The sequence below is a fragment of the Chinchilla lanigera genome, unplaced genomic scaffold (assembly GCF_000276665.1).
Source record: "Chinchilla lanigera isolate Chin_1 unplaced genomic scaffold, ChiLan1.0 scaffold00018, whole genome shotgun sequence".
In the NCBI taxonomy this organism is placed as follows: Eukaryota; Metazoa; Chordata; class Mammalia; order Rodentia; family Chinchillidae; genus Chinchilla; species Chinchilla lanigera.
In genome coordinates this window covers 4,617,817-4,628,091 of record NW_004955419.1, presented here as the reverse complement: position 1 = coordinate 4,628,091, position 10,275 = coordinate 4,617,817, and the positions used below count along the sequence as shown (strand labels likewise).

At 62.5% G+C, this 10,275-nt stretch overlaps 1 protein-coding gene across 1 annotated transcript in view; it reads left to right on the top strand.

The window, feature by feature from the left end:
- The first annotated feature begins 1,416 nt into the window (after positions 1-1,416).
- The window catches only part of Crb2 (crumbs family member 2), a 21,793-nt gene continuing 12,934 nt past the window's right edge, over positions 1,417-10,275 (top strand). Inside the window, exons 1-3 of the mRNA XM_005382918.2 lie at positions 1,417-1,601; positions 7,492-7,830; positions 10,059-10,254. Of these exons, the coding sequence (XP_005382975.1) occupies positions 1,484-1,601; positions 7,492-7,830; positions 10,059-10,254 (653 nt within the window). The 5' untranslated portion in view covers positions 1,417-1,483. The remainder of the gene's footprint in view (positions 1,602-7,491; positions 7,831-10,058; positions 10,255-10,275) is intronic.

Sequence of the window (10,275 nt, the reverse complement as noted above, 5' to 3'; positions counted from 1 at the left end):
GCGCGGGCTGCGGGTCAGAGCGGGTGTCAGTGTCCACGCGTTCGGAGACCCGGGCTGCGGGCAGCGCCGCTCCTCGTTCCCCGCGGGGCTGCCTGGGGCTCTCGGGAATCAGGGAAGCCGAGGCCCGCGGACTCGCGGCTCACTAAGGCCTCGCGGAGCGGGAGCTGTTGTGACTCCCAGGTTACAGATGAGGAAACTGAGGCCCAGGGAAGGGCGCGGGAGGTCGCGCCGTAGGCCTGTGCTTTCCACGTGGGGGGAGCGGGGTTTCCACGAGGGGGCTCCTGTGTAAGCGAGAGGTGCGGATCAAAGGTGGATAGGGGTCCCTGAAACCAAGGGGCGACCCCCTCCAGCAAAGAGTAAGGCTCGAGGGCGACGGTGACTCCCACGGGTTCAGCAACTCCCCCCCCCAGCCTGGCACTCAGCGGGACCACCCGCCACGGACGCCCCACGCAACCTCGCTCACCCCGGTGGACACCCGGCCCCCCATCCCGGCCGCCGCCTCTCCACGCGGAGGGCAGAGCCCCGGGCCTGCGTGGGCGAGTTCATGGTCACTGAGCTGGGCAGGAGGCAGGCATGGTTTGGCAGGGACAGGGCTCGTTTCAGGAAAGTCCCTTCATCAAGGGGACCCCCTCCCCAGCAGGGGACGTAGAGAAGGGACGTTGTTTTGTTGTGCCTTTGAGGTGACCTAGATTCCTGGGTCCAGCTCCTCCTGAAGGCCTCCTCCTCTGCAGCCAAATGATTTTGCTCTCCCCGCCTGACGCAAGCCAGCCCAGAGCAGCGGGAGACCGTAGGTTAGACAGCAGGAAGGACTGGACTTCACCCGAGAGGAGCTTTGGGTTCCAGCGCCCGCTGCGTGGAATGGGGTCTCAGGGCGCACGCTGAGGTTTGCGAAGTTGCCCGCAGCAGGGGCGAGATCAAGGCCAAATGGAGAGGCGGAACCGGCTCCGTTTGTGGAGGGCCGGGGCCAGTCAGTGTGGGGCCTGGGCCTCGATTTGATCTGGGAGGCGACAGGGTGGGGCTAGGGGGTGGAAGAGGTGGGCCAGGAGCTGGGGTGGAGACTGGGGAGTGGGTGCCCTGGCTGGGAGGGGAAGGAGCAGGTTGGGGGGCTGCGCTGGGTGGGAGGGGGCCCCAAGCCGGCAGGCGGGCCTGGCCCGAGGGGTCCCGCAGGGTGGAGCCGGGAAGGATAGGGTCACCGAGGACTTGCAGTGATGAGATCACCTGGTTGGACAACCTTGGCCAGCCCCTCCCAACAGGACTGTCCCCAAGGAGGCGGGGGAGGGGCTGGGGACTCAAGCTGAGCCTAGGGAGGAGGGTCAGACCCCTCCCCTGCAGTCGGTGCCCGAGGGGGAGGGGAGGGGAGGGGAGGCGGGCGGGGGCGGGGCCGGGCCTCTGTCCACAGCATTAGTGCTGGTTGGAGGGACGCGGGGGGTGCAGAGCCGGCCGGGCCTCCCGTTCCCACAGCAGCGGGCAGAGCGGGGCTGCTATGGCGCTGGCCAGGCCTGTGACCAGGGACTCCAGTCCCCTTCGCCCTGTCCTGCTGCCGCCACTGGTGCTGCTGCTGCTGCTGCTACCCTGGTCCTCCGCCCTCGCCCTGGTGGCTGGTGAGTGGGGCCTGGGGGTGGAGTCTGTCCCTAGGGCCAGTGGCCTGCGTGGAGTCAGGAGTGCGTGGCAGAGAGCAGGGCTGCGGGCCTCTGAACTTGTGTGGGGCTCCGCGTCCTGGGACTTGGGGCAGTGCCCCCTGAGGGTGGTGGGGTGCTGGCTGTGACCGGCCTTGGGCGCCAGGTGTGTGTGTGTGTGTGTGTTGTGTGCACGCACGTGTCTCATTCCATGTGGGGCTGCTGGCACCCCTCCTTGGAGGGGTGTTGGGGCTGAGTGCCCTGGGGTGTGAGGGATGGAGTCTGGGGAGCTGCAGGATCAGGGCCTCGCCTGGACCTGCTGAATTGGGGTGCTGGGGTCGGGGTGCCAGTGGGGTGTGAAAGTTGTGGGGTGGATGAGCTGGGAGTCGTGCAGAGGGGACTGGGTGTGCTGAGTGTGTCCAGGCTACTGAGGGGTGTACACTGTCCAGTGGGCTGAACAACCGGGGTCTCTGCTGGAGACAGCGGGCCCTGGAGGGGGCAGGGGACCCCAGCTCTGTGGGGGGAAAGAGACCTCAGGGAGCTGGCCCTCACTGGCGTGGTCTCCCTGCCTGGCCTGGCCTGGCAGCTGGAGCGGGCAGTGCTGCTCTGGGTCCTCGGTGGGGTGGGGAGTGGGTGAGAATACACGTGTGTCCCCTGCTGTCCCTGCCTGGCAGTCTCAGACCCAGGTGCCTTGGTCATCTGAAGCCAGACCCCTAATGGCCAGGGCTTTTTGCATTTATCCAAGTGGACACACATATGCATGGGGCCTGGAATTTCCACTGGGGGCCTGGGGGGCGCTTCGTCCTGGGCACCAGGTCTGGGAAGTGCCCACTCCCTGCTACCTCCACCTCCAGCTGGAGGAGGGAGCCGAGGAGGACCCGGCCTGCGCTCTGTGTAGCCAGGGAGGTCGCCTCCTGACCCCAGCCCTACGGTGTCCTTTGACCTCCCTTGGGGCTGTGTGCTCAAAGCTTCCCCTCCTGCTCTTCTCCTGCTGCCACTAGGCCGGGCGAGGACCCCACTGTGTAGGGAAGGAAACCAAGGCTCAGGGAGGGACGGGGGCTTAGGAGCTGGGTCGCCGGGGCTGCTCTCTGCACACAAAGGACATGAAATCCCACTCTGTGGGACTGCCTGCCCGTGCCCTGCAGAACACACATGTACACGTGCGTGCACACCTGTGTGACATGCACTGGGCACACACTGCCACATGAGCAGGTGCCATGGCACATGTGGGCCCTCCACAGGCGGACTCACACACACACACCCCATGTACCATGGCATGCACCATGCATGTGTGTAGCCACGTGTTGTACATTTACACCATGCACCCATGTGCGCATGAGGCAGGGTGGGCACAAAGCGGGTCAGAGTGCAGAGGGAAAGGTACACTGGCCCCCGGGGTGCACCTTTTCCCCCGAGCCTTTGTTTGCACAGGGAGCCCCATCCCTGGGATCCCAAGAGGTGGATGATGGTTTCTGGATGCCATTACCCAAGGCTTGACTGTGGGGAGGGGGAAGTACTGGAGAACTCATTTCCATCCCAGAGGAGGTGGACTTCTGTGCTGCCTACCCTGCCAGCCCTGAGCTGGGCCCCGCCGTCCCGGCCACTCTGCCTCAGAGGCCCGCTGGTTGCTATAGCGAGGACCAAGCATCTTGGAGTACAATGGGACCCCCCCTTCTTGAACACCCAGGGAGCCCAGCAGACAAAGGGGCAGCCAGCCTGGTCCCCATGTCTGCCCCTCTTCCAACCGGAGGAGGTGGGGGCCTGCAGTACAGAGCAGGGATTGGGCGGGAAGCCATACGCACTCGCCCAGCTTCAGGATCCTTGGGTGCTTGATGTCCGCCTCTGCAGAGGTCTGTTGAGTGAATCACAGCCGCCCCTACAGCAGGCACTGCTCGATGGGCCGACAGATAGGCTTTAATCTTCCCTGCGGCCGGTGAGGTCAGCGCTGATACAGCTGTTGATAGAGGAGGTAGAGGGGGCCAGGGAGAGCCATAACTCGCCCTGAGCACGCCGTGCGTGTGTGACAGGGCCAGGGTTTCACGGCTGACAGTGGCTCTCTCCTTAGGAAAGTCAGTCCTCTCCGTGCCTCAGTGAGACAGGACGCAAACTTCGCTCTGAGGCCAAGAGAAGAACTTGAGGCAGGGCTTCTCTGACCTAGCTCTGGGTATGGAACCCCAACTTCAAAGGAGATTTTAGGGAGAAGTCTATTAATAGTTAATAGTGAAGTGGTTAAAAGTGGCCCGTGCAGGTGGCAGGTCCAGATTCACCGGCCCTTGTCCCCTGGGTACCCAGAGCTCTGAGACCGGGGTTGGAAACGCTGGGACGCTCCACACCAGGCACAGAGGGCACTAGTATCGAACGCTGCCTCTTGGCCTCTTGGCGCGGACATTTTTTGACAAAGAGTATTCCAAACTTTCCCACCTTTTAGAGATGTGTGCGCTCTCGTGCCAAGGCTGAGTGGGTGTCTGTGAAACCCTCCTCAGCGCCACTCACCACCCGGCCATAGCGGGTCAACAGTTTCCCGCCACCCATGAGGAGGTATCGGGTGGGTACGTGGAGATATGTTCCCTCCTGCCTTGTCCGGATGGGCAACTTCCCCAGATCGACTCTTAATACAACACTCGTCGCCCATTGGGCTTAATACCTCAACCCGTAGGAGTTAAGAGCCCTGAGCGAGGCTCTGCGCAGCTAAGAAAGGCTGCCCGCTCCAACCGGCATCCCAGTCCTTTCCGCGTCTCTAGAAGCACTAGGGAAGGGTCCCGGGGCCCCGCTATGTGAGACAGTGCTCCCCCGCGGAGCCACACCTGCAGCCCCTGGTGCTGCGTTCTAGAGAAAAGTTCCCGGTGCAAGTGTGAGGCTGGGGAAGACATGCTGAGCCACATAAAATATGAAGGTGGCGATTTCACACGCATTGGCAGCACGCTAAGGATCTGGTTCTTAGTTTCTGAAGGGATGATCCTGGGGCAAATTTTTTTTTGGGGGGGGGACAGGGTCTTGCCATGGTTCAAGCTGGTGTTGAATTCACTATGTAGCCCAGGCTGGCCTCGAACTTGGGGTGATCCTCCTGTCTCAGCCTTCAGAGTGCTAGAATTAGAGGCATGAACCACCGTTGGTTGATCCTGGGCAGTTTAATCAAACTTCGCTTTTAAAAAGTAGAAGTTTTCTTAACAGCCCCCCCTTCTGGTTCGAACCAAGTATAGCAATGTAATAATAGATGCACCATCCTAGCATGTAGTGGGCACTCAGTGAATGGATCGGCCCGCCTGCCTCCCCGGCGGGGCAGGAGGCAGGTCGAGGACAGAGGCTGCGTCCGTTAATCCCTCCCCTGCCAGGTCAGCCCAGGCAGCCCCAGAGGTCAGGAAGGATTTGTAAAGATAAGCACAGGCCCCTCGTTGCCCTGGCAACAGGCCCCGCCCCTCAGACTGGCCTGGGACAGCCCCACCCCCGCGCGCCTGCTCCCTTCTCTGAGCCAGCCTGGCCTCCCGGGCTCCCCAAGACAGACACCCTGAAAACCAGCGTTCCCACCCCTCGGGGCGCAATGCAGATTCTGGGGCCGTGGGCCGATGATGGTTCTGGATCGGGCGGGCTCCGGGTCACTCTGGAATCCCGGGACTGGGGGCTCTGGAGCAGCGAAAACCAGGTTCTGATTCCAGCCCCTTTCGGGCTGAGGGACTGGGCAGTGACTTCCTCCCCGAATCATTTTACTCTGAGGGCTGAACTCCATCTCCCGAGCCCATCTATGCTGGCCCTGGGAGGACCCCAAGGCACCAAGACCCCAGGGAGGGCAGATTGTAAGAAGCTCCCCCACCCGCCACCCCCAGCACCATGTCCCAGTCTAGGCCCTGCTCTCCAATGTAGCAGGCTCAGAATCGGGGCCCAGCTCCAGACTGGGGTGGGGGCACAGGTGAGGGGCTGTGTGAGCTGGGCTGAGAGGGGTTCTGTTTGCATAGGACCCAGCAGCCAGGTCCCTTCACCATGGCAGCTGTGACCCCTGTCCTCCCGAGTCGTGTGGGCCAAGGGACCCCAACTGGCACGGGCCACAGCCCCACCCAGAGGGCTCCCTGAGTGCCAGGGCTGCACACGGGTCACCTCGGAGTCCTCCCAATGCCCCTTCCTGGGGCTACTGTTTGCACCCCAGATACAACCCAGATCTGATGCCCAAAACCTATGCCCTTCCTGAGGGAGCTCGACCCATACCCATCCCAAAAGACGGTCTTCTCCCCTTATCAGACCATCTTCCCTACCCCCACGGGCAGTGCATGCAGGCACCCAGCCCTCGGAACCTGGGAAACTCAACTGTAAACTGTAAAACCTCAGCCCCAGTCGCCTCCTCCTCCTCCCCTCCTCCGGGACCAGGTCTGGCCGAGGGGCTGGGGACCTGGGAACGGACGCCCAGGGCAGAGCAGCGCATCGCAGTGCGAGCCGTCCCCTCGTCCTGAACGTGTTCTAGATTCCTTGTGCTCTGCCACACACCCCCGGCCCTAGCAGGTGCTGGGCCCCCAGTGTGAACGGATGAGCCTGTGTTGAGCTGCACCAGGGGCTTGGACACTTGAGGCGGGACTGGTCACCCATATCTCCCTAGCTCACTGTCCCCTGTCCCCTGCCCTGTTTGGGCTTGCTGGGGAGTGTGGGGGCTGGGCCAGTGGACAGCCCTGTTGTCGGCATGTGGATGACGCCTTCAAGGCTGGCAGCCTTATCTGGGGGCTTCACAGAGGGAGAGGGGAGGGTGCGGGGCCTGGTGCTCTGGGGCCTGGTTAACGTCCAGATGACAACCTGGACGGGGGAGGGGAGCTCCAGGTGGGGCTCCTGCGGGAAGCCCCTCCCCCACCCCAGCAAGTTCCCGCAGGAAGCATCCAAGCTTGGGACCCTTTACTGTTCATCCGAGGGGTACACTATTCTCATTCCCTCTCTGGGCTGGGAAGGGCTCGGTAGGAAGAAGGACTTGCCTACCGTCTCCTAGGCAGTCATTTTCTGAGCTGGCATTTGAACCCAGGCCTGTGAGTGAGGAGGCTGTCAGGTAGGGAGGGTGGGGGATGGGAGAGAGGGTCCCTGGGTCTCGAGTCCCAGCCAAGCTGGAGACCTCGAAGTGCTGACTTAGGTGCTCGGTGCCAGGGGGCTCAGTACCTGCTCTGACCCGTGACCTTGGCCAGCCCCACGTCCAGGTCAGGTGCTTGCTGAGTGGTGGGGGAAGAAGTGAAGGCCTGGGGACCCTCCAGCAGCTCCCAGGCCAGCAGGTGGGAGGGGGGTGAGGTCCAGCCTTTGAAGTCACCCTTCCCTTGTAGGAGGCCGAGGTCAGACATCTCGGATTTCACACAGGGATGGAGTTACCAGGCCCCGACAGCAGAGGGGCAGGGCAGGGGAAGCGCCCCCTCCTTCAGGCTGATGCCCAGTCCTCCTGGCCTGCTTCCAGGAGCGGGGTGCAGAAAGGGGAATCCAGAAAGGATCCCTCCCCGGTGTGGCCCAAACAAGCTGGACAGTGCCGCCTATCCCAGGCTGAGACCTTCACGACAGCCTTGTTTTTCTTTCTTGAGTCTATTTGCTGCTTGGGCACTGGGCACCACGACAGCCCCTGTCCCCCAGGGCACGGCCACTGCCAGGATGGGAGGAGACCGTGTAGGGGATACTCATAGCCTTGTGTTTTCTCATTAATCTTGCCAGGGTGCGAGGCACCAGGCCTACTTCTCTGCTCTGGAGACACTGGAAACCAGTCCCCAGGTGTAGAGGACTGCAACCTGCTGGGCCCCTGCCTTGCACCCCAGCCCCTCATGCACCCCCAAGCATGGACAGATCCGGGCTGCCTGCTGGGGTCTGTGGCTCCGAGTGTGGGAAGTGGTGTCCATGCAGCCCCTGCCCAGCTTCTCTCCTCTTTCCACAGGGACGGTGCCTTCAGAGATCCCGAGTGGTCAGACCTCAGACCCATGTGGCTCAGGGCCGTGCACTCCAGGGACCAAGTGCCAGACAACAGACAGCGGCGGCCACACCTGTGAGCCCATGGAGCCCCAGGGCTGTGCCACCCAGCCCTGTCACCACGGCGCCCTGTGTGTGCCCCAGGGTCCGGATCTGAACGGCTTCCGCTGCTACTGCGTGCCTGGTTTCCAGGGTCCCCACTGTGAGCTGGACATCGATGAGTGCGCATCCTGGCCCTGCCACCACGGGGCCACCTGCCGCAACCTGGCTGATCGATTTGAGTGCCACTGCCCTCTCGGCTATGCAGGTAATGTCTGCGCTGCTCTGGGTGGAGACCTGGACTGTGGTTCCTACCCAGAGCTACCAGTCTAAATAGCCCGACTCAGCTCTGGCTTTAGTCATGAGCTGCCCCAGGATACTTGCAGTGCTGGGTGACCCCACTCCTGGGCTTACTACAGAACTGCCGCCTCTTGGCCCGACCTGGCAGCTCCAGGGACAGTGTGTATGTCTGGGTGTCTGGCCTCTTTCAGGCACTTGACAAACACTATTTCGACCCCTTCTGCACAGCTGGGTTTGGCTCTGGAGTGGAGCCCAGCCTCAGGCATCCCTGGCAATGCAGAGCAGCCTGGCAGATTGGGCTGGTTTCTCTTTCTCGGGGACACCCAGACAGCACGTGGAGCGTTCTCTCACTCCAGACCTGTCACGCAGACACCGTCTGGCTCATCCGATGGCCCTAGAGGGAGAACACCCTTGAGGGAGCTCAGGATATAAGGCTGCAACACAGACCCTCTGTCCTCTGCTGTCCTCTGAGGTCCTAGCCTGGAGACCACTCGCGGTCTTGTTCCAGTTGGGACGCCAATGTGCTCAGAAAAGCGACCAGCACTGAGCACACATAATTCTGGCCTCCGGAGAACAGCTGCCCAGTCTCCGCCAGCCTGGAGGCCTGGGCACCCTGTAGCTGCTGCCTGGAGGTTGGAAAAGGGTGCAGCTGGTAGGAGGGGACAGGCTATTGAGTGGGGCTCAGCCTAGCGCAGTCCACAGTCCGAGACATCCCTGAGTGCAGAACACGCTGCACAACCCTTCTGAGAGCAAAGGGCAAGTTGCAGTCACCGCAGAGACTGGGGGGCCAAGTTCCAGGTGCGGGCATGCAGTGAGATGCTTCCCCATATCTTGTTTGTCCTCTGTCTGGTGTCTGGCTGTGCCGGCTGTGCACATGCAAGTGTGGTCACGTCTATCCGCGTGTCTCTGTGCGTGTGAAGGTCTGCTTCATGGGCCTCCATGTATCTGCCCTGTCCGTGGGCATCCGGGCTCTCTGAATGCCTTGCTGCGTGTGACGTGTGCACGTACACTGGCAGGTGTGCATGCACCGGAAGTTCATCGCTCTGATAACTCCCGGGTGTGAGCCAGCGTCTGCCATGACTCATCTCTCTCCTTCCACTCCAGGCTGGGAGGGGGAGGTTGGGATTCCAGGAGGCCTGAGCCTGGCTCCCCCTGGCACAGAGGGTGGGAGGGGAGGAGGGGAGCTGGAGGGTCATGGGAAGGAGGGACTGTGTTTTGTGCTCACTGAGCTGGGAAGGGGAAGATTCCAGCGGGAGTCCGCTGGGCCCCTCCACCCCATGGCCAAACCCACTGTGTGTGGGGGGGACAGGGGTGGAGCAGGGCACAGTGGGGTCTGTAATGACGCCTGAGCTCCAGGGTGAATCTTCAAATCACGAGATTCTCCGTGGGCAGCTACCCAGCCAGCGTGGCTGGTTACCTTACTCCAGCGGCTCTTCCCAGGGGTCCCTCCTTAAAGACATCAGCGAGCCTTCCGGAATGTAGACAGGACCACCTCACTCAGCTACTTACAACTTTTAGGATGAGCTCAGAGTCTGTTACCTGGCCCCCAGCCTTGAGCCCTCACCTCACTCCTGCCTCACCTGCCAGCTCTTCCTCTTGCTCCAGGGCCCCACCCCTACCCCCACCCCCAGCAGGACCTGACCAACTGCAGTCACCTGGCATCCAGGAGCCAGGTATCCCAATCTTTCAAAAATCTCTTCCTGCTGGGCGTGGTGGTGGTGGTGGTGCAAGCCTGTGATCCCAGCACTCGGGAGGCTGAGGCGGAAGGACCGCTGTGAGTTCGAGGCCAGCTTGGGCTACACAGTGAGTTCAAGGCCAGCCTGAACTGCATAGCGAGACCCTGTGTCAAAAACCCCAATCTCTTCCTTCAACAAGCCTTCCCTTCTAATTCCCCAGTCAGGGACCTGGCTCTTGCTTTCACAGGATCCGGTTCCCTCGCTCCCAGAGCTTGTGATTACTAAAAGCCAGTCCTTGCTTAGGTCCTGACCCAATCCCGGCTCCAGGCCTCGACCGCTGAGGGCTCCACTAGGGCAGGGATGTGGCACCTGCTCTGAGTGAAGGAGCCGAGGGGTCGTCTCTGTGCGGAGCCGCACGCGCGGGTCGCCCCTTGTAAGTGGAGCAGACGCGACCGCTGGCAGGCCGCTCTCGCCTGGCCTGGGTGTGCACCGCCGGGTTTCTGTCTCCGGCCCCGTCCAGGTGCGACCTGCGAGGCCGAGGTGGACGAGTGCGCCTCCGCGCCCTGCCTGCACGGGGGCTCGTGCCTGGACGGCGTGGGCTCCTACCGCTGCGTGTGCGCGCCGGGCTACGGGGGCGCCAGCTGCCACCTGGACCTCGACGAGTGCCACAGCCAGCCGTGCGCGCACGGGGGCACGTGCCACGACCAGGTCAACGGGTGAGCGGGGCGGGGCCGCGG